The sequence below is a fragment of the Alexandromys fortis genome, unplaced genomic scaffold, assembly GCF_014885135.2.
Source record: "Alexandromys fortis isolate MF-2015 unplaced genomic scaffold, M_Fortis_MF-2015_v1.1 scaffold_20, whole genome shotgun sequence".
NCBI classification, from domain to species: Eukaryota; Metazoa; Chordata; class Mammalia; order Rodentia; family Cricetidae; genus Alexandromys; species Alexandromys fortis.
The window spans coordinates 15,407,430-15,431,539 of NW_026067903.1; the positions used below are offsets into that span (position 1 = coordinate 15,407,430).

Consider the following 24,110-nt stretch of genomic DNA (forward strand, 5'->3'; position numbering starts at 1 on the left):
TTCTTCTGCATTGCTTGGGCGGTGTCATATACGAAGTGGGTAGAAGAGAAGGGATGAATTAAGAGCTAATTCCTAATACATCCAAATTAGAGTGCAGTAAGCATTGGTCACTACGTTATGATCAATTTTTCTTTTATAGTTTAAATATGTTCCCTCGAACATCACTGAATTATTCTAGACAATGACATAAGATTTCTTTCACCAAACACATCAGGGTTTACTCTTTATAGTTGGTGCAATTTTAAATCATTCCTTTCAAGTATTCTTTAGTTGTTGTTTTTCAAGACAGAGTTTCCCTGTGTACTAGCTCTGTCTGTTCTAGAACTCGTCTGTAGACCAGGCTGGCCTCAAACTCACAGAGATCCACCTGCCTCTGCCTCTCGAGTGATGGGACTAAAGGCAGGCACTACTAACACCTGGTCAAGTATTCTTAAGCACAAACATTCTTGAAATTTGATGTTTGAAGGAAGGGATGTTCATACAATGTGATTGCATCCATACGCTAGTATACATGCAGCCTACAAACAAGCCTGCATCTGAGCCCTGAAATCAAGTTAGGGTGGGTGCCCCTGGCAGATAAGGTAGAGGAGGGATCAGCATGTGGAAGAAGAAGGCAATAATTTTTATGAAGGAAAAAGTCTGTTTACACTAGAAAGTATTATATGGCACAGTATGTAAAAGCACAGAAAACAGACAAAGTTCTAGGTCTCCAAAGTTCTAGACAAAATGGAAAAATCAAGAACACTACCAGACAGGTGTGGTCTACTCTGCTGGGAGCCTGATTTTATTCTACAATGGTTATCTTTTTTAAGTTCTTCTTTAGGATTCAGAGGGAAAGAACAGGTTCTTTTTTTTTTTTTTTAAGTAGGGTTAAGTTAGCTGCTGAGGAGAAAATTTGTCAGATAAAGACAGAAGTAGGGAATATTCCAGAAACAGAGAGAACGTAAGAATCCATTGGAAGCTAGTAGTAGTGGCCTTTGAGATTACCATCTGAGCTTCCCTTTTCTCTCTAAATTTTCAGTTCCGGATTGTGCTGATATGCACATTAGCATGACGCCTCTGGTTTCCTATGGATTAGATCTACAACTTTGAATTCATCTACTCCAAGGACATGAGCTTAGTTTCTATAATAACAAAATGGAAGAAGCTGATCGTTTTGTGGTTTTGATGATTCTGTTATATTCGGTTATGTGCTCGGCTTCTCTCTCTGTTCCCTCAACTAGAACACGTGGGAGATTAAGACAGTTACTGAAACTTTCCGCAGAAGCGTGGCTGCCGCTGAGATTGAGCCAGTCTCCTCACTGCAGAGTGCCTGCCATCTTTTAGAAATGGCCCATTTGGGAAGGGTGTCAGGGCTTTATAATGTATCCACTGAGCCTTTTAGAATATCAAAACAAACCCCTTCTTTAGAGTGGTTGGTTCAGAAGCTAGAGCCATTTACACAGTTGAGAATTTTTTTCTTACTGGTCCAATCTATTATTTACAGAGTAAATTTAGAGACTTATTTCCTCCTAGTCCTTCGTGGAACTTAATTTTATACCACCATTTCACGAAGCAGAATATTACATTTTTCTACAGCTTTATTTATGTTTTTAATTTTGTACCATTTAATTTTATCATACTTACAGATCCTTTTGGGCCAGGTGATCCCATATCTCCCTAAATCAGTAAAACAAAATTAGATTAGTACAATTCATTCACTTTACACAGTTTCCTAAACCATTTTTTTTCCCAATGCTATTGTACTGCTAACATACAGAAAACAATATGCAGAAGGAGCCCAGAATTGTAGAAAACAGTTCATTCAAAATGTGGGCTGCCATTCCAGCTCGGCTACCCAACTCTGTGCTTCTGTGTGAGCAAGGCCACCTCACAGCCCTTGGCCAACTGAGCTGTTGACTGACAGGCTGCGATCAGAGCTGTGGGAAGTCCACCTAGATATACACGCTCAGCACCAAAAATGAAAATCTATACGCAAGGGGCTGGAGAGATGGCTCAGCGGTTAAGAGCATTGCCTGCACTTCCAAAGGTCCTGAGTTCAATTCCCAGCAACCACATGGTGGCTCACAACCATCTGTAATGAGGTCTGGTGCCCCCTTCTGCCCTGCAGGCATACACACAGACAGAACATTGTATACTTAATAAATAAATAAATAAATAAATAAATAAATAAATAATATTTTTAAAAAATCTATACGCAATAAAATAAAAGATCTTTTCTTACCAACTACGGTAGACATTTAAAACTATACACTGACATTTTATTTTTATGTTTCTATGTTTTCTAACTCATTCCCCAAAATCTATCGAACAAAATATATACGCTTTCAGGCTTTAAGAAAAAAAAAGAACCTAGGCGATCTTCCCGTCATTAATTTTGGATGAGTTCGATTCAAGAGTTAGCATATCTCCACTACAAGATGGAATGATTTAAATTTTAAAACATTCCCTGGGCACATAAAATGAACAGCCATTACAGAAGCTAAAATGCGGTAATCTCAGTAATTTCCTTTAAACAAAATTCCAGCAACTTGGCCCAGTTCAGACATTTCATTCCTATTTCTTCCAGACCCTGTGAGTCTGAATAAATATTAGCAGACGGTTTCTCTGCTCTTGAAGAATTCTAAGGCTACTTCACAGGAAAGACCTTGCTGACCGCAGAAGGACTCAGGCGTACATTTCCACGTCAGGTCTGATCATTCCTGCCCAAACCATTATGGTAATGAGGCAGCGAGCCTGAAGCTCTGCACACAGACAGTGTGCCCTGTCCTTGTCCTGGAGACCCAGCAGTCTCACCCTCTGGAGAGGGGCGTCATTCCTCCAGAACTTATAGGGGAAGATAGATGCTCTCGGCTATATTTGCAGGCCACAGTTTCCTGACCGTAAAAAGACATCGGTTTTTCTGCTAGACTGTATTCCTACACATTCTGTAGTACTATATGAGCAACTTGAATGTCTCCGTGTGAGACCATGGAAGAATTCACCATCTCTAAGGGAATTCTGCAGAAGTTTAAAACTACATCTACAACTACTTTTCCTTCCTTCAGGATTGGGAACCATCAGTCAAGGTAGAGGGAAAACCCACTTAGCCTTTGAGATAATGGGAAGAGGGTCAGAAAGAGAAATCGTATTTTTTTCAAAATTTTCGAAGTCTTATATCCCCAATTAAAAGAAAAAATCTTACAAGATCGCCTCTTTCCCCAGCTTCACCTTCTTCACCAGAGGCACCCTAAAAAAAATTAAGATAAAATGTCACATGTTTTTCAATCCTCTATTCATGAGTTAGTATTAACCAATCAACACTGATGAGCATTTCTAGGTGCCCAAATGCCCCCACGGATCATGTAGGAGCTCTCGATTCCATACCATCAGGCTAACCCTAACCAAAAACACAGTAGATGAGAGAGGACAGAGGTGAGACCTGGTATCAGCTACTGACTGAATTTAATTTATTTCATTAAGCCAACAATGATATCTAGCAATTTTAAGTTCAATAACCCTTGAAAGTGGCACCCTACAGTAGAAATAGGAATCCAGACACAGGGCTGACTCTATTTACACATTTAATTTGCTGAGGTCTTAATTACACAATACTTAAAATGCTATTTTGTGGCTTTGAAAGTCTGTGTCATCTGAATAAAACCCAGCAAGCCAGAGAGTCGGGGCCACACTCTTCAAATGAAGAGCACAGTACAGCTCAGGAGACAGCCGCTAACTCCAGCATATGAGCACAGCCTGGCTGCACAGCAAACCTCATTAGAGCATTCACTCGCCCGACAGAACACCAAGAAAAGCTCTAAGTCACTATCGTTCACCACACCCGTAAACCAGCCAGCCGTGCCCTTGAGAAGCGGCATATATCCAATACCACCAACCACCCCACATAGCTTACCTGCTCACCCTTTGGACCTGGTTCGCCAAATACACCCTGAAATGAACAAGATTTAACACTTATTCAGTATTCTGAGTCATGTATGCAATTTCAGATGAGCCAACATCCCCGAATGGAATGATGGATGGTGTGTTGACTGAGAGCTCCCCATTTCTCGCTGTTTAATGAGGTCCAGACGAGACCTGGGTTTATTGAAACTTGTTCTTAAAATCGCTGGCAACAGGGGAACATTCTTTGACTATATCCATGTTAATGAACATTCACTGATAGGAATATAAACTTAGAACTAAATAAAAACTATAACTACAACTGATACTTTGGCCTTTATTTCTCTTTCTTCCAGGAATTTACTTTTTAGTTTCTTTCTTTTCAGTGTCGTCTCTCGGTAACTTCATTCGCCTTTCTCGTGTTTCTTTGCGATAATCGTTAGAGACAGTCATTACTGGGCAAAGCAAGCTTGATTTCTCAACAAAGAAGGATTCATCATTCCAGATGAAAAGGCGTGTAGAATGCTGGATCTCTTACTTACCCTGTCGCCTTTCATTCCAGGAAGTCCAGGGGGCCCAGGCAAGCCAGGAAGGCCAGGGCTCCCACGAGGTCCCTGGAAAACAAACAGAGAAATCTCCAAAGTTGCAGTGCCCACAATACTCAATGTTGACAAGCCAGACAGGGCACTGGGGTATCAACACATGTCTAAATTTAATGTGTGGTTGGTTTAGAGCTGCCCCTTCAGTTTGACTCCCTCTTGTAACCCAGAAGAGGGGCCAGCAGCCTCCCACCTTCCACCCCACCTCTGAGTTCCCACTGCACAACTCAGCAACAGTAGACTCTTTCAGTCAAGGTCCCGTGGGACGCTGTCGCCTCTGCTACGTAAACAGGAGCTACACAAGAAGCAAAAGCCGGCATTCATCCACAGTTCTCGTCCATTCCAAGAAGAGGCAGATGCCAAATGCAGCACTCCAAGCCTCTCTAGATTTTCAAATGCATTCAAACCACGCTGATTAAAATAAATACTCGCGGAGGCTATGATAGATACAATTTGAAATTCCATATTTCGAGTTTCACATTTCATATACAACAAAAAAATGTATAGCCGATTAGACAACCTGTTGTAAATTGGTTTTTTCTCCCCTTTCCTGTTTCAAAAACCATATCTGCTTTGTAGGAAGCAAACACGTAGAGACTGGAAACATCACTTACCAGTTTGCCTGTTATGCCTGGGGACCCTTCTGGTCCTACTTCCCCTCTACCGCCCTGTGAAAACATACATGTCATCAGCTGTATGTTTAGGCCAGAGTCAAGTGTTTAATTGTTATATGAAAAAAGAAATAACATTCCATATAGGTTTTTGTTAAAATTTAGGAGTTGCCAAGATCCTCTCCCTTCACTGCGGTTGAAGGTGCAAGCCACTCTATCAAGATCTAATTATCCTCTGTGCACACTCTTCATGGGACCTGCTCGTGCTCTTCCAAGGATGCAGGACACCGGAAATATCCACAGTCTGTACATGCAATGACAATTAGCAAGGTTCGGCATGTAAGTTGCATTCTATTTTACGTTATGGATATTCATATATATCCACATTTTATGCCCACAATTAGGCATGTTCTTGGGGTATTCCATACCTATCCATTCGGCGTGGTGCCGTGTCTGTGATGCCGAGCAAGCTCTGTGTCTACAGAGACCTCAAAGGAGCAACTGGGAGTGATTGCTTACCTCAAGAGAGGCATGAAAAGGAAAACACGAGACAGAAGATGCTCATCTGTGAATCATCACTGCACCTCAAGAAGGCACAGATGGAAGACATTTATAAACTTTCTGAGATAAAATGTCTTGTTTCCCTCATTCTAGATCTAAATATGTCTTCAAGGATTACAGACTTTGAAAAGTGACTCACTATGAAGATTTGCTAACGGCAATGCCAATTTTATTTTTTGGGCCAATTTCAAGGATTTTTTTTCTTTTTATTTGAAATTTAAGCCTTCAAATTTCTATTCTACTTGAAACCCTAACCTTTAAAGGAAAGGAGCTTTTGAGAGAGGGTGATGAGTGTCTTTTACTTCTATTCTTAAGAACTCAACACAATTTCGTGTGATCTGACTAAAGCCTGTTGAATACCTCATGCTGTGTTCAGCTGAGTGGAACGCTGTGGAACACACTAGTACACAATCAACCACATTCCCCTCGAGATCAATCATAGAACTAGGAGGCATAATTTGAGTTTGTTTTCCTTTAAAATGATATAAAAGCTCCATTTTAATAATTGATACTTCTAAATTCTCCTGGCCTATTCTGGACTATATGTTATTCATTCATCTTTAGGTTGAACAAGGTGTCAAGATTCATAAACCTCCTGAATTTTTGATCTCCCTAAAGGTTAACACCTTACAGCAGCCTCTAGCTGTGGAATATCATTTCATTGTAGTCATTTCGGATGATTTGTAAGTGACTGAAACTCAACGCTCTCAGGTACTTTTCAATAAAATTTATATTAACCTGTCAGGTGTAAATATTTGGAATAATACATTGGTCCTTAATCCCATGAGCATCTTGGAAACCAGAGGCAGGGCCAGGAGGATAGAAGCAGCTGTAAGGATGTAAATCTAGATGAAAAGTGGTCACTGTAACAATTTTTTTCTGTCCATCTATAAAGTTATCTTCTGTCCTCCCTCCAGACACCTACCAGAAGAAAGGCTCGTGGACCCACCCTTCCTCAGGTTATTTGTTTTTAAAATTAATGTCATGGTAGACCAATGACTTTGGGGATCTGTATCACAATGGAGCAGAGAACAGTTTGAAAATGCCAGTGGTAGGGGAGGGGGAGGGAAATGGGAGGCGGTGGCGGGGAAGAGACAGAAATCTTTAATAAATAAATAAATTAATAAAAAAAAGAAAATGCCAGTGGTATATGTATGCTGAAGAGAAGCCATCTTGAATTTGGAAGGTCTGGGGCAAATTAATTGGAGCAGAAGCCAATCTCTTTCATTAACGCTTGAAGGAGAGTCATTGTCTTCAGTAGTATAGGCTCTGGTGAGTCCCCCATCCTCCAGGGACTGAATTACACATATGCTCACACAGATACCCTTGCAAAACTCATTGAATCCCTAAATAAAGACAAAAAAAGAAGATAATAAAACTTGGGAGGGGGGCTTGTATGAGGAGTGAGGAGGAGGGTAGGATGTGTGGGGTAAGTGAGTTCATAATACATTAAATACATGTATAGCATTACCAAAGAACAAGCTTAATTTTTAAAAATTGCAATGAAAGAGAAGATTGGCTCTGCGCCAATTAATTTTCCCTAGACCTTCCAAATTCAAGATGGCTTCTCTTCAGCATATATATGCCAGTGGCATTTTCAAACTGTTCTCTGCTCCATTGTGATACAGATCCCCAAAGTCATTGGTCTAACATGACATTAATTTTAGAAACGAATAATCGCTGGTGAGGAAAAGCAGATATCCAAAGAAAGCAGAAAGTCTGGTCTCCAACAGAGTCTCAAGTATTCATTTCTAATTCACTTCTAAGTAAAAGAGTCAATGCTGCTGCATCACAATCAAGGATGAATAGTAGAGTTCTTTTCCAAAGACCGAGCATCAGAACTATAGAACCTTTGGTTTATTCTTGGGAGGATCCCGTGCAGATCTGGGCTGCACAGGAGTTTGTCCCTATGTTTACTCATCCCTCTTCCCTTCTGATTCTAATTCTGTGCCTCTAGTGTAACACACACCCAGGAATCAGTACAAGTTGGTGTATTTGTCTTTATCAACTTTGCTTAAACTTCAAATAAAAGCTTAAGACTGAAACGTCTCATAAATCTTAAATTCAAAAGTGGCTAAATGTCTTATACCAGCAGATTTGGACAAATAGGTACCAGCTGAAAGTCAAGCAATGGCAGTGACAGTATGCAACTACAGAGAGACATAGACACCAGATTTTTCAATTTGATGCCCCTTCCCTTATTAAGGAACTGATAGACATTTATAAAAGATCATAAAAAAAATCTGAAAATTTAGTGTGACGTAATGTTACCAGGATTGTTTCCCAAAAGGATCGACTCGACTCCATCTCTTCAGTTTGTCATGAATCTCATACTCCCCATGTTTCCAAAATTACCCCAAATGCTAACGAGCTGAAGAATAAATAGCATGGTGCATGCTGGCTAAATTTTAGAAGTGAGAAATTATACATCATTATATTCAGTCTGCTCTGTGTACTGAGTGCCTCTCTCTGGCAACAACAAAAAGAGAAGATGCCCATTCAACCCAAAAGATCAATCTTGATTTCTCTAGATTGTTTCTTTTTATCAATTCGTTTTCCTATTAAATTGGAAAATCACCTAAGCTCTACCTCAGGGAATAACTTTCCATTTGTTGCAAGGATGTTCTAAAGGATTCAATTTTACGATATGATACACTTGTATTTATCTTGCATGGGTTTAAATATTCGCCGATACATAGGCAGAGAGAAATCTGTCTGAAAGTTTACCATCACACATATCAGCTTCTCACACCATTGCCGAGGGCTGGGCAGAATGGGGTGCAGCTTAAACTGTTCAACAACACACCATCTGGTCCTCATATGGAGACCTCTCTGCTTGGGACTGTTGTGTTAGGATGGGGTGGAGGTCTCCAGGAAAAGTACAACAGGGACATTGGATGTTCAGAAGGAGGTAAGTCAGCAGACTGATATCCCCACTAGAACCAAGAGAGCAGAGCAAACATAATCCACTCATCCAAAAGCCTGGCAAGTTCAAAGAGGCTTCTTCAAAGTGGCTAGGAGCCACTAAAATGCAATGCCACCTCAGAGGCCAGTCTGTTTGCCTGCTCTGAATCAAGAGCTACTCACACCAATTATAAACCAAGCAGAGAAAGTATAGCAGAGAATGCCTGCTAGGTGTGGTAGTGGTACCCATGAAATGACTGAAGCAGTGGTTCTCAACCTGAGGGTCACAACCCCTCCAGGGGTTGAATGACTCTTTTCCATGGGTAGCCTAAGACCGCCAGAAAACACAGATACTTACATCCTGTTCATAGCAATAGCAAAATTATAGTTATGAGGTAACAATGAAGATAATTGAATGGTTAAAGGGTCACAGAATTAAGAAAGTTGAGGTCAAATTTATAAAAAAAAAACTAATCTTCTTGCAATCAAATCAACAAAAATCAATTGCTTCGGGGTTGCATTAGACATATGTTCAAAGCCCTTCTACTCAGTTTGATTTCAGGAAAATCTGACCAAATTCACCAACCGTAAACAGAAATGTGTGAATCTGTCTACAAAATCATGTAAATGGGAGAGCAAATATACCCTCCAGCCTCCCTGAAAGTCACAGCGGGAACACAGAGGGGTCAAGTTTATGAACTTCAGAACAACTCAGCAGAAAATGATGACTCATAGATGTGGGGAAGAGCTCCAACTAGGTAAATGCAAAAGCTGACACAGGGAAACAGTGCACTAAGAAGTATCAGAGCAGTTAATGGTGAACTTCACAGAAGTAAGTGTGACCTCAGCACGATGTCAAAGTGGGAAGTAAAGGACTGGGGTGATCGCTCAGTGGCTAAAGCACTTGTCACAGGTGTGAAGAGTTTGCTGGGGTCTTCCGAACCCATATAAAGGGCAGCCTGGAATTCCAACACAAGAAAAATGAAGACAGAGAATCCCTGGAATGAGTCATCTAACCAGACCAGCCCATCAGTGGGCTCTGGATTTAAGAGAGGAACTCCTACTCTGTGCATAAGGTGAAGCAAAGCTGGGAAGGATTTTTGTCATCCACTTTGGGTTTCCACACACATGCCACATGTGTCTACACACATGGGAACACCGTATACACACATGCGCATGATAGAAAGGAAGAAAGGAGAGTGAGTGAGAGAGAGAGAGAGAGAGAGAGAGAGAGAGAGAGAGAGAGAGAGAGCGCAAGAGGGGGGACAAAGGAACGGAGGGAAGGAGGAGATGTATAACTAGGAAGTCATCAAATAGTTTCAGAATTTAGATTTTCTCTGCTCAATGTAAAGCCATAATTTTTTGTTCTGATTTTTATTGTTTTTGCTGTTGTTTAAGATAAGGTCTCACTCTGTAGCCTTGGTATGCCTGGAACTTGCTATGTAGAGATGACTGGGCTGAACTCACAGAGGGTCAGTCACTCGACTCTGACTCCTGAATTCTAGGATTAAAAGCCACCATGCTCAGCCATAAAAGATTTTAAAATAGGGAGGGAAAAATAATATGAAAACTGTACTTTAAAAAGACCAGTACTCTGGAGTGTGCAGGCAGGAGGTACTACCATTTCTTGGGGCTTTTGGGATTGTGTTTGACAGTTTCATTCATCCCAGTGATTATGGATTCTCCCACAGTATCCTAGGGTGGCAGCCATGGATATGACACTTCACGCAACAGGCAAGAGGACTAGAAAGCACTGGATATGAGTGGTGTCCTGTCGAGACAAACTGGTGGAGGGAGTACAGACTAGAGCTGATGAAGCAAATCAGGAGTTACTACAGTAACCCAGAGGTGCTGAGTCAGCCAGGGTGAAGGAAACAGAAGCCGAAAAGGTAAGTAAAAAGGGGCTGGAAGAAGACAGATCGAAGTGCCCTATTATAGACAAGAATTAGGATAGCAGAAGGGTCATGCTTTGAGCCTCCGAGACAGGAACAAAAGGAAGAATACAGACCCACAGAAATGTGAAAAACCTCAAGTTCAAATCCCAAAGCTTCCACCTGCTAACCTCTCTAAAGCAGCTCGCCACACCTGAGGGAAGGACTGATCCTAAGTCCTTCTCAAGTTCTGTCTCTGGAGAGAGATTAGCTTGTGTTCTTTTCACTTACCTGGTAATAGTAAGCATTCCCTGTGTGATGTGTGCATGAGTGTGCGTGCGTGTGCATGCATGTGCATGTGTGTGTATGTATGTGTGTGTATATTCAGTGCATTTTTTTAGTACACAATAGACCCACAATCAATGTTCAATTCACCCATGCACAGCTTTCTGCTAAAAAAAATAAATTAATTTAACAGGAAACCATCTCAAAAACACTAATTCCCGGACTCTTCCGCTGCTCCCTGAGTCAGGCACGCAGTGTTTTCACTGCCTGAGAAATGTGCCTGGAAAGTCACCCAGGGCAAGCATTTTAGTTAGAAATTCACAGGCTTCAAACCCAGGGGAAGATAATCATGAGCGAGCAAAGAGCAAGGCTAGAAACAGGCGCTGCTTTCTTTGGCTGCTGAGAAACCCTGAGAAGCCGCCTGATACAGGTCAGTTATAGACTCCTGTTAGAAGCAGAGAATGCCACTCTCCTGCCGCATGACAGCCGGCAACGTTCACTTTCTCAACCATGGAAACCTTCGTTCCACACACTCAAGAAAGGCTTCAAGGGAAGGATGTTTAGATCTGTGTATATCTTCTCTCTTGGAGTGTTTGCTTGCTTCCTTGTTTTTATTACCCAGAAGACTGTAATTAAGAACTGAAAATGAAGGCCAGAGAGTTTTTAAAAAGTCAGAGTTAAGCACATAATGTGAATTTTTTGAATTCTTTTTATTTTGCAGGTGTGACTGTTTTACTACATTATGCAGCACCCAAGGAGACCGTACGAGGGCGACAGATCCCGTTAGATAGAAGCTATAGACAGTAGTGAGCTTTTGCCTGGCTGCTGGGACTAGAACAACCAGTGTTCTTAACTGAAGAGCCATCTCTTTGGCCCCAGCATGAAAATTTTGAGCAGTTTCTCTCTAAGGATTAAAATGTATCCTCTAGTAGGAGAATACACGTCGTTGTGTTGTCTATAAAACAAGTAGTTAAGTTCATCCTTATACAAAAGTTCACATATTTGCACTTAAGAAATAGGGAAGCTTCTCGAAGTTTAAATGGAGAGTCACTCATAAATATATTCTCAAGAGAAGCTAAAGGCATCAACAGAAAAGTGTGGACACATACTTTCAGAGCGGCATACTTATAAAAGTGGAAGACTAAATACCTACTCCCGATGAATGGGTGGAAGAGATGGGATCTATCTGTGTGATTAATCCATACAATTAACTGCTAAGTAGCAATAAATAGGAAAGAAATACTGGAACATGCTACAGAGTACAAGAATGCTGAGCCGCTATACCAAGGGACAGAAGGCATCCTGTATGGATCCCTTCCTACACACTTTCAGAATCAGCAGTGCCACAGGGACAGAAGGGGAGCTGGGAGGCACAGAGCTGAAGGAAGTGGAGCTGAGTACCTGAAAGTGAGGACAGGGTTTCTTCAATGGGAAATGAAAATATTCTGAAATTGATCGTGATGGTGGCTACATAATTTCATGACTATACTAAAAATAAGTGTCTTGTATATTTTTACTGGGTAATTTATATAGCATGTGAATTAAACATCTTTAGAAAGGTTTTGAACCACACTAAAATACTTCCAACATGAGATGAAAACAAAAAGCCCTAACCAGGGGTAGCATATGCCTTTAATCCCAGCATGAAGGTGGCAAAGGCAGGCAGATCTCTGTAAGTTCCAGGCCAGCCTGATCTATAAAGTGAGTTCTAGCACAGCCAGAGCAATAACTCAGAGAAACACTGTCTTGGGGTGGGGGGGGGGGACTTTATGCTTCTTTTAAGCACCATTTTGGTACCATTTTTTGAGAAGAAGATCTACTGTATATATAGATTAGCAGTCCCACGCTGTCGTCTGTCTGGACAGACAGACCTTCCCGTGCTCAAACACTCATGCAGTCATAACATGTAAGGGACATGCAGCGAAACTGTCAGAGGGAAGAGTAGAGAGGAGTACTCACAGGAAGACCCCTGGGTCCTCGAGGTCCCACCTCTCCCGGAGGCCCTTGCTGGCCCTGGGAAAAGAAAAGCAGGTAAGAAACAGTTAGTGATCACCTCCTGGCCACGACTCCTGGATTGTAATTGACTGGAAACTGAAGTGCAGTCTTACTGGCTTTCCTGAACTTCCTAACTGGCCAGGCTTCCCGGGAGCACCTGTGTTACCCTGAGGACAAAAAATGCAACATTTAGAGTAATTCAGACTGCGGATGCAGCCGTCAACCTGCCTTGCCCACGCTATGCATTTAATAGCACTGATCTCCTGGTTTCACACTGGGACTCTGAGAGGATACATAATCTCTTTCTTAGGTGTGTGTTTGTATGTCCATATGAATGCATGCTCACACGTGTGCACATGTGTATGCATGTTTGTGGATGGGGATTGCGCCTGTGTGTATGTGAAGGCCAGAATACATCTTTGTGTGTCATTGGTCCTCCTGTGTTTAGGGAGACAGTCTTGCATTGGCCTGGAACTCATCATGTAGGCTAAGCTGGCTGTTCACCAAGCTGAAGACGTCCTTCCAGGACTGTGAGCACATGCCTGGCCGTTCACAGGGACTCTGGGGAACAAACTCAGGCAAGCTCTTCACAAACTGAACGGCCTCACCAGCCTCACGTTCTCCCTGGTCATGTTTCACCTACTTTACTCTAAAGAAATGTAAGAAAAGCTATGTTAGCACTTTGTTTTCTCTCTTTCTCCTGTTGCTTTTAATAACTTGTTCTTTAATTCTCTGTAGAATTAATAGTCCGACATTCATCCTATGGATTAATAATATAGTCGCTATATTAAATAGCCAGAAACCACGAGGCTGCCTCTGTCTTTTATACTAGCGAAGAGCTGGCGTTCTCATGAAGTCTGGTCAGCAGATTTCTGCAGCTGGGAAAGAGACTGAGCACGTGACCCGTTAAAGCTTTTTGCTTTCTGATTTCTCCCTGGAGTTAAATATGAAACCAAATCCAGACGGAATGTATTAAAATTATAACAAAATAAACTTCTAAAGGGATAAAGCGAATGCTAACTGACAGGGTTTTTTTGTTTTGTTGTTATTTGTTTGTTTGTTTACCTTTTCACCGGCCACGCCTTTTGCACCAGGAATCCCAGGTACACCCTAAAAGAATACACACAGATTCTGTATTGTCATCTCATCTGACAATCCATCAAACGCCAAAGCCATCAGAGAAGAGGTGGAAGGGATCATGGTAACCTCAAGAGCAGTGTGGGAGAGGCTGCCTTCTCCCAAATCGGTCAGTGCCCGACCTACATATGGTGTGCAGCCAGCTCTGCTTTGCTGTCCCTGGCTTTCTACAGCTGAACCGTAAGGAAAATCTCCAAGATAAAGCTATTTTTCGGAATGACCTTTCAAGCTAGAACTCAACCCTGTCCTCACATCAGCAGACAACCTTCCCGGCAGGACAGATGCTACAGGGAAGTGACATTACTTCTTGTACAGAATAATAAAGCCCTCCTTTCAGTATTGGGAATCCTCATATCCCCTGGCAGCTTACAGAGTGCCAGATGTCATAACAGATTGGGAGCCAGTTCTTGATACTACCAAATATCCTTTGTTAACCCAAAAGATTTGCCTTCAGAGACTCAAAAAGCACAAACAATGTATTTCATATGAATTTTCAGCCATAGTAATGAAGGGAAGTACCAATTGCAGTGTTTCAAAATAACACCTAATGCCCGGCGGTGGTGGCACATGCCTTTAATCCCAGCACTCGGGAGGCAGAGGCAGGCAGATCTCTGTGAGTTCGAGACCAGCCTGGTCTACAGAGCTAGTTCCAGGACAGGCTCCGAAGCCACAGAGAAACCCTGTCTCGAAAAAAAAAAAAGTTATCAAAATATCACCTAACCCAGGACTGGTAACTTTTCTCAGACTGTCCCTGAGAATTCTTACAGTCTCCTCGTGTCTCAGCCCTCCTACCAGGAACTGCAAGACTGGCTAAAAGTAAGACAAGAGACAACAGTGCCCACTGCCCTGGACTATGTTAGGAAGGTAATAGAGAAGGCAGACCCAAACCATAAAGCTAAATGGTGCGTACACATAATGTACTACTCTCTTTATGCTTCTTGGGCAAATGACCAGCTAAACACAGGGGGGAAAACCATCAAAAAGGTAAACATTAAAATAAGAAAACAACAAAAAAAAGAGCATCATTTTTTCCATCAAAACTTAACAAATTTCATAACATAGTCATCCCTCCGAATTCATCTTTTTTACCCCATCCATAAAACATGAACATGTAAGCAATCCAAGCGGAGCACGTACCGGCAACCCCTGCAAGCCCACATCACCCGGAGGTCCAGGCTTCCCTGCTTCACCCTGAAAGCAAAATTCTTAGTCACACAATTGTGCCATTATAAAAGGATGTGTTCTTCGAAGAAAGAAGACTGCAGACATTTCAGGTGAAAATATTTTTCCAGCAGCTAACCTTAGGTGTACTTTGAAATTACTTAGTTTGGGTTAGGTGGTGGGTAGGACATGGGGCACATATTCAAACAGAGTTTCTTTCAGACGACTTTCGTCAATGAGTCTATTTTACTGAGTTCCTAAAGCAAGCAAGTAAGTGTGCTATCTTAATAAGAATTTTGCAGTTGGCAATTTCAAAATTGAAAGAGAGGAGAAAAAATGGCAGCGCTGTTTAACAAAACTTCCTGGTAATGATATAATGGAAATGCTGAATTTAGCTGTGCAGAAAAAAGCTCTCCGCATTCACACAGGACTCAGCCACACAGCTACCTTTGTTCCCGGCATTCCAGGTATTCCGTCGCGACCATCTACACCTGGCAAGCCCTAAGGACACACAAAGAGCACACTGTGTCTTAGAAACAGCCACAGTCCTCTTCTCTACTTTACTTCCTGAAATCCCACTGCTAGTCAGCCATCTTGGGAACTATATTTGACACCTACAGCTCAGAACATACCGTGTCTCCTTTCGGCCCAGGGGATCCAGGAATTCCTCGGGAACCTTGAGCACCCTGCAGGGCAGAAGAGAAAGAGGAAACCAGGCATCTTCACTGAGCACAGTGCACAGGTCATGCAAACACACAAAATCAACAGATAATTCAGAAAATCAGGTTGCTTTGCCATGATGAGATCTCATCTGTTCTCACCCTGTCTCCCTTGGGACCTGCTTCTCCTGGAGGGCCCCGCTGTCCTTGGTCACCCTGCAGAAACACAAAAGTTCCTAATGTGAACAGAAGCTGCTTACTTGGGGATGCTCAAAGGCTAGAAAACATCATCCTCATTGAAGACTACTGAGTAACTTTTTTTAAGTATACGAATGTTTTGCCTTGGTATTAGGTCCACTAGAAGTAGAGCTGTAGATGGATTTCGAGCTGCCACGTGGGTGCTGGGAGTTGAACCAGTGTTGTAACTACTAAGCCATCTCTCCAGCTGCTATTGAGGAATGTTGTTCTTTGTCCACAAAAGTAAATAACTTGATCACTGATATTGCCATAGGTTAACTGAGGTTGTGTGTTGTTTGTTTCCATTCTAGATGCAAGATGGGTCTGCACTCTGGATGTGCACGTGAAACAGACTGAATTTCACTTTTAAAGCAACAACATTGTTCACTTTTTGTACGTATAAGCTGATCTCATTGGCTGTTATGGTAGGCTGAGGGATGAATTGGACACCTGGATTTTCTCTTTGCTATTTGGTTCCCACTTCAATAATAATAGTTTCTGGAAAAGGTATCCACCTAATGATACATGTTATATATGACAATAGATGAGAAGAAAAAATGATAAGTATACCCTGGCAATGCTGAAGCATGCATAGGCAGTCCGTATATGGCGGTTCTGTTGAACTTGTCCACATTGGGCTTCATGGTCTAAGTTGATGAGGATCACTGACCAGGTCTCTTTCTCAAAGGGGCACCAGATCTCAGTACAGGTAGTTGTGACTCACCATGTGGTTGCTGGGACTGGAGCTCACGACCTTTGGAAGAGCAGCCAGTGCTCTTAACCACTAAGCCGTCTCTCCAGCCCCCAACAGGTGAGAAGATGTCTCTCTTAAAATACAGGGTTTTTGAATTGTTAAACTACTCCCAGCTTAATCTGGCTCTCTGTTGCCATTTCTCAGCTCAGGTTGGCATTGGCATCACCCATAATGCATTTCTACTTGATCCATTCTGTCTCCTCTTCTCAAAACACATGTTTTCCCTGCGGTAACACAAATAATACCACTACCAACAGCACCCCCTGCACTTAGCATCCTTTCCCAGAAGGCCTTTCCAGAGCAATCTTCCTCTAGCAAACTGCCTCTGTTCCAACTCAAGCACCTGATCTTGTAGCTCATCAATGAGTCCTATCTTGCCTTCCCCATTGTACCTCAGTAGTGAGAAATTCTGTTTTATGTGTGTAATGTCTACCTTTTTGTGGTATACATAAGTAATAATGATTTCTTTCATCTGTGAATCTTCAAAAAAAATGTGAGGCCGTCTGAATAATGAGCCATGGGTACATGGTAGTCAAACTATGAAACAATGAGATCAGAAACCAGCAAAGAGGGAAAGGTTGAACAGTCTAGGCCCCAGAAACATGGTCACCGCTGCCAGTCAGAGTACCCTAACAACCTAAACAAAAGAAAAATGCAACCATATAAGCAGGTAACCACAAAACATACCCCCTAAGAAAACCAGGGAAATAGGTCTCTGCACCCAAGGGAAAGATTGTAATTTTTAAATAAATATGAAAACTTTTGCCCACTTTTTTATTTATTTATTGGCGCTGGGGAACAAGCCTGGGGCCTTTCACATGCTGGCAAAGCACTCTGCCTCTGAACTATGTTCCCAGCCCTCTGTTTATTTTATGGCAGGGTCTCACTAAGTTGGTCAGACTATCCTTGAAGTCACACTGTAGTCCAACCACGCCTTGAATTTGGGGTTTCGCTACCTCTACCTCTTGAGTAGCTGCAATTCCAGGCCTGGCCTACCAGACTTGGCTTCTAATTTTCATTTCAATAACTTCTATGTAAAAGTTACTTATGTTTATCCCTATGTATAGAAAAGGCAAAAAGAAAAGAAAACTGGGGTAAATCTTTCAAAACATGTGTTTTGGTTGAATGTGATAGTGTTCGTTTGTGATCTCAGCATTTAGTAGGTTGACACCAGAGCATCACTGTAGGTCTAAGGCCAGACAGGGCTACATAGAAAGATGATATATCAGAACAAAGGACAGGGGAGGGATGGTAGAGAAGGGAAAGGTAGGAGAAGGGAACGGAAGGGAGAGTATCTTTGTTTTAAAAATCTGTCGCTGATTGTGAGAGGAAAGCTACTTACAGCTGCACCTGGAATCCCCTGCGGCCCGGGCTCTCCATCAAATCCCCGAGCACCCTGAAAACGAGACAAAGAAATAAAATTCAGACCAGTCATGCATGTTAAAGGGCACCAGCATCTTTCTAAAGAAGCATACCAGCCAGAAGAAAAGGAAGCTTTATGTTCTTATCGCGTACTGTATTTGTGAATGAACACTGAAGAATAATTCATAGGATGCTTGGGGCATGAAGCCACTAGTGTGTACTGTTCGTCATGCGAAGAGCACTTGGGACCACCTTTGGTACCACTCTGTATATTCTACGTTAAAAATGGCTCTATACTCAACTGCTGGCATGAACGGAAAACTGGTCCTTATTCACAGACCTTAGCAGATCTACTGAACAAGATTCAGAAGGCAGCCTCAAAAGGCTCAGGACATCTATGGGAATTCACTAATGCTAGGGGTCCTAGAGCCACCAGGTGAGTGTGAATTTCGGGGTAGCTACAGTGGACTCTGCGATGCCACAAGTGTGAGAAGGACTTCTATGGCTCTAGAAACCACCTCCCCATCCCTGAGTTAGAATAAAAGTAAATCACATGACTGTGATTCAGAAGAGGGAACTGTTAGACTCCTAGAGGAATCTAGGCATACCCACTCCTAGATTGAAATTACTTTCTATATAGTAATCCACCCTATAATGGAATGGCATAGGAGCTGTCTGAATTGTCCAAGTCTGGACCTCTGGAAATGGTCTCAGACTTGGGTACAGTACAGATACCATCTCCTCATTTTCTTCATTAGAACCAAAGGGTGGTTTTCTTTTTGAAAACAAAACTACCGTGGGTTTTGTGCTCCCTACATATTCTCCCTGACAAAATGCATGCCCCATCTTGAGATGTTCCTCTCATCCCGAAGCGAATGAGACAGCACTAAGATGACTCAAGTGGGCAGACGGATGGTCTCCTAACGAAGTAGATGAAGGGAGGAAGCGATAGAAACCAGCAGAAAGCGGTCAAAGGCACTGGATAGATCTCAGGCCGGCACAACCAGGTGGACCGGGGAAGAATGAAAAACTAGAAAACATTTGATAGAAAGTTCAGACACATGTGGACTCAAAGGAAAAAAAAAAAAAAACACTGTGGAAGCAGAGGGGGCACAGAGCCCTGAAATTCTTTGATCACTAAAAGCTAGAAAGAGCAGAGCCCTTCTCCATTCACCAGAAAAGAAAGGATTAAGAACACCCGAAAAAGACCTTGAATTCATCATTCACCTTGTATTAGGAGAGCACACCCCAGCCTTTGCATTACGGAAATGGCTTTGATGCACTTGCCCTCTGCCGTGTTGCAGTTCAGCCTGAGCTCAGGCCCAAAGTGCTGTTACTAAGTAACCCTTCCACATCTGTGTTCACAAGGGGAGCTGTCTTTTTGAAGCAATTTAATAGAAATGAAGAGAAATGAAAAATCTTGAAACATAGCAAATGGAGAAATACCTCAATAAAGAGCCTATCAAGAACAGTAATTGGCTTCAAGGAGAGGTCGCCTATTTTATGGGGTGATTTATATCCATGGGAGTAAAACGACAGCCTGGGTGTTCGCTGTATCAAAATAGACGGAATTTATTGCTTAATAACCAAGAGATGTGCAACAAATGTTACTTAAAGAAGCTTGGATGTAAAAATAAGTGGGTCTTCAGTGTTGTGTGTGTGTGTGTGTGTGTGTGTGTGTGTGTGTGTTTTCAAATAGCTTACAGGAGATGGAAAGGAGAAAACAGGAGAGAAATATCTAGAAAAGATCGAGCATGAGAAGAGAGATTGAAGAAAATGTGGTAGACAAATCAGGCCTGCAAGCCACAGGGTGTGTGGCTCTTCGGAAAAGGGTTTCTTTTGATACATTGTATATCAACAATGAAATCTTAACTAAAAACCAATATGCTCTGTGGAACTAATACAAATTAGCAGGAAAAGGCTCTGAAGAGAGCAAAGCCAGGGCCACTCCACCCAGCATCCTACATCTTCCTCCTTCACCATCACCTGCACCTCATCCTCCTATCACCTTCTGAGGTTGGCTTTGTCATGGGCCCGCCCTCCCAGATGTCATATCAAGATTTAGCCACTGCTTTGCTGCAAGTTCCTTGCACTGCCGGACTGCAGATTTCTGTCTTCCCAAATTGTATCGCAATTGCTTATCTATTTACCTGTCTCTCCAAAGAAGTAATGCACTTAGTGCAAGCCCGATCGATCTTCAAACTCTCCTTGAAGTTTGCAGATACCTTGCATGGCAAGAGTCAGAAAAACCTGACCTCTGAGACTAGCAAAGGACAGGCTGGTGTCTATGGCTACAACTGCATGGCCCCTGTTTAAGGCAAAACAGCTAACATGGTCTCAGGACCCTACCTCTCCCTTTCTATCTTCCCTTGTCTTAGCCATGCTGGACCAGAATCATTCCCAGCATTGTGTCAGTACTATAAGCACTGGCTACAAATAATGATAAATCTGGAATAATTCATCCCCGCTTACCCTAATTTACCCAAGACAGTACTGCCTCAAGCCCACGGGTTCTGTGCCATGAATCCCACCAAAAATATTTAGTGGAAAATGCCTCTGTATTTAATAATTACACATGGTTTTCTTGTCATTGTAAATATTTACAAAATATGCATTGTATTAGGTATTATAAAACATATAAACACGTAAAAGATAAACTAAAACGAGATGCCACAGGAGGCAAAATCACTCTTATATTATGTCTTTATTATAGATATCTCACTTTTTCTCCTTTGTCTCCAACTGTTCCCGTGATGCCTCTCAGACCTTGAGGTCCCTGGAAAAGCAAGGGGGGGGGTGGCAAATGATTTCTGTCAAAGCACACACTTTTTTGCAGATGCTGATCCAGAAAAAGCATGTTACCATAATGAAAGAAGACATTAAGAGATGGCAACAGTATACACAGGCAAACATTTCCAATATAAAAAGAAAGGTCCAAGTAAGATTCTAATGCTTAAAATCCTTTGGTAAAATTCTAAAGGCTTATATAACTCTATACAAATTGAGCGAACACAATAATTGACGGCTTAAAAAAAGTAAATCCAAACAACTATGACAGCGTTGTTGACATCTTTCAACCCACGGGTAGAACCCACACTCCCATTGCCACCTCTTTCGAGGTCCGTTAGGAGTAGCCCTGCTTTAACTTTTAAAATAGTAGCTACCTACAAATCCATGCTGGCAAAGGAAGGCAGTGTATTATCAGAAATAGAGCTGGACTGCCCAACAACCATCTGTCACCAGTATTTATCACGCTATTTCTATGATAAGAAGTGTTCTCAACTCCAGCATGACATGGTAAGAAATCACAGACACAGAGGTGAATGAGCCTAAACACGAGGAAGCGGAGTGGCTTTCGAGCACTCTTTCAGTACTGAAAGATTTTTTTCCATGTGTCATCTGCTCAAGGGTGAGCCTGGGTGCTCCCCGGGGCAGAGCTGTGAGTGCATGCTCCATAGAAAGGAAGTTAGATACTTTTGACATTGCCGACTTCTCACATTAGCTTAAGGTAAAGGTGCTTTAGGTGGCAATCGTCTTCATCTTCACAGTCAGTAAAGATGGACAGTTCTAGAACCAGCCTTCATTTATCTAGCTCAGTCACAAACTCTCTGCATGTCAGTCAGAAAGTGTTCAAAATTCCCGAGTACAGTACGAACCAGGCTGGATTGGCACCTTAGGTTTTCCAATGAAATGCGGCCATATCAGATTCAGCATTTTAACTTATGTAGCTTGTTTACTGATGCTGTGGGTAATTCCCGTACATAAAAAATTGATAAGCAGATGTGATCCAGGAATCCCATGAATAAGCCCTTAAAATGATTATTCCTTATAAAAATACACCATAGAAATTTTTATAAATATATGTATTGCTTTATAAGTGTGCTTTTATATCAAGAGGTAAAAATCTGTGAATTCACCCGAAACATTTGAACATCCTCCTCCCAAACACCAGGAGGTGAGCAGATGATGACAGTAAGTCCCAGTCGATCCGCTGAGCTACACAACATAACTCCATAATCTTTGAGAATGGATTTTTTTTTGAAAATATATAAACCCACACCTATTTCCATTAGATCCAAAAAGCAAAAGCAAACAAATAACACTATCTGGCACTATCTCCTAAGAAGTAAAAGTTCAGCTTCTTAATGCCTCCTTGCAAAGACTCAGAAAAAGCAAACATTCACTCTCCTACAAACGTCTCTTAAAGATCTCATGTGGCCCAGAAGAAGAAACCTCTTCTTAGATGCTCAGCACCATTTCCTTTAGCCTTAAACTCTAAAAAGCATGGATCTTTACAGCCCTTCTCACCCCTTTAAAAGACCAGTTCTGGGGCCTCTCACGAAGACTCAGGAGTTAAGAGCACTCCCCCTTTTGCAGAGGTCCTAGGTCCAGTTCTCAGCTCTGACACATGGCAGCTCACAGCTGTCTATAACTCGAGTTCAAAGGCATCTTCTGACATCTGTAGGCATTGTATGCACATGGTGCAATACATGCAAAACACTCATACACATAAAATAAAGAAGTAAAATCTTTTTTACAAAAGAGTAGTCCTGATAAGATCAACGCAGGAGAAGGATCCCGAGTTGTCTTCTCCGACTCTTTGCTGGTAGCCTTTTACATCGGCTTTATTTCAGGAGGCTTCAAATGCTCAAGGAATCCCCAACACTTATTATCGCTGTAATTAAGACTAGGACAAAGGCCAACAATTACACTTCCACATGGGACAAAATTAACATGAATTCCAACCTAGAAAACATCTTAAACTTGAAGTATGTTTATGTCCAGCCATTGTAAGTCACAGTAGGTGTGGGACTGCAGTAAGAGGCATGGTTATGAACCACTAAGGGCATTCTAATGTGTGATTACTTTCTGGAATGAACTGCGGTAATCCCATGGGACTTAACCCACTTCGTGTTCAAGGCATACAAGACGTTACTTCTGTCATGCCAGAGCACTGCTGAAATTAAAACATATTGTCCTGTTGGGCTCAACATTTGCTTTCAGGTTATGACGTCTTGGAGGTTACATATGATTTTACATAGAACTTTTCTTCCAAAAATTTCTTGAAGGGACAATGTGGACTCTTTCTTATTGTGAAAAAGTAGTGGTTGCCTGGTACTGGCTGGCTGGAAGCACAGAGAATACCAAGTTCCTATGCTGTAAACCATTAATCCACACGCTAAAGAGACGATAATACCGAGCCATTACAAAGATTTGCTTATCCTAGGTAAACATCTTTTAAAAAATACTTTACTGGGGGTCCTTGAGCTCCAACTTCTCCCAGTTCTCCCTGGTCACCTTCTTCACCCTAAAAAACAGCAGAGAAAAATCACAGTAAATATTAACTAGCAAATGAATATGCCAGGTCTTGCTCAGGGTGTGAAGTGTGTTTGATATCCTCTGGATGGTTCTACTGTGTCTTGTTAAATTATATAGGTAGTCTGTGTCAATTGCATGGTATTCAGGCAATACAGATAGGCAGACAGGGAAACATTCAGGGAGATATCACTTAGAAGCTGTTCTTTCAAGGTTTTCTAAAGAGAGGGAGGAAGGCAAGGAGGGGAGAAAGAAGAGAGGGTATTTAGGTTGCAAGTGTTACTAGGAAAATATAACCACATCACAAAATCTTTTACTGTAAGATACTTTGTTGTAATTTCCATTTTGGCTTTTCTTATCATAAATTTATACCACGAACAATGTTAATGCATCCAATTAATTTTTTCATAGATTATGCCTGTGATATCAATAACAGAAAGGCCACTTTCACCAATAAGAATATTAGTATTCATTTATATTTCCTTTTAATCATTCCATAGTTCAATTTTTATGCAAAAAATATTTATTAATAATTTAATTTTTGGTTAAAAATGTACCTTTGCTGTGGTGATCAGACACTTGTTTCAGTATCATGCATTGACTAACCAATACTTTCTATAGTGTGGAAATGGGAGTTGGGGAGCTCTGATTTTACTGTTGACCTGCTGTGATGTCATTGTTACCAAAACTTTTTTACTTACTAAATTTTTAATATGTTTTCATCCACAGAGGAAAAAATTTCTCTATATGTTTTGCTTATAGATACTCTCCTTTTTCAT

General features: G+C 41.7%; 1 protein-coding gene across 1 annotated transcript in view; it reads right to left on the reverse strand.

Moving 5' to 3' along the window:
* The window catches only part of Col9a1 (collagen type IX alpha 1 chain), an 81,490-nt gene that overhangs the window by 19,217 nt on the left and 38,163 nt on the right, over nt 1-24,110 (reverse strand). The window contains exons 19-33 of the mRNA XM_050134691.1: nt 23,270-23,323; nt 20,738-20,791; nt 17,996-18,049; nt 15,825-15,878; nt 15,636-15,689; nt 15,451-15,504; nt 14,980-15,033; nt 13,771-13,815; nt 12,819-12,872; nt 12,670-12,723; nt 5,093-5,146; nt 4,422-4,493; nt 3,893-3,928; nt 3,185-3,229; nt 1,627-1,659 (exon numbers count right to left, since the gene is read on the reverse strand). Coding sequence (XP_049990648.1) covers nt 1,627-1,659; nt 3,185-3,229; nt 3,893-3,928; nt 4,422-4,493; nt 5,093-5,146; nt 12,670-12,723; nt 12,819-12,872; nt 13,771-13,815; nt 14,980-15,033; nt 15,451-15,504; nt 15,636-15,689; nt 15,825-15,878; nt 17,996-18,049; nt 20,738-20,791; nt 23,270-23,323 — 771 coding nt within the window. The remainder of the gene's footprint in view (nt 1-1,626; nt 1,660-3,184; nt 3,230-3,892; nt 3,929-4,421; nt 4,494-5,092; nt 5,147-12,669; nt 12,724-12,818; nt 12,873-13,770; nt 13,816-14,979; nt 15,034-15,450; nt 15,505-15,635; nt 15,690-15,824; nt 15,879-17,995; nt 18,050-20,737; nt 20,792-23,269; nt 23,324-24,110) is intronic.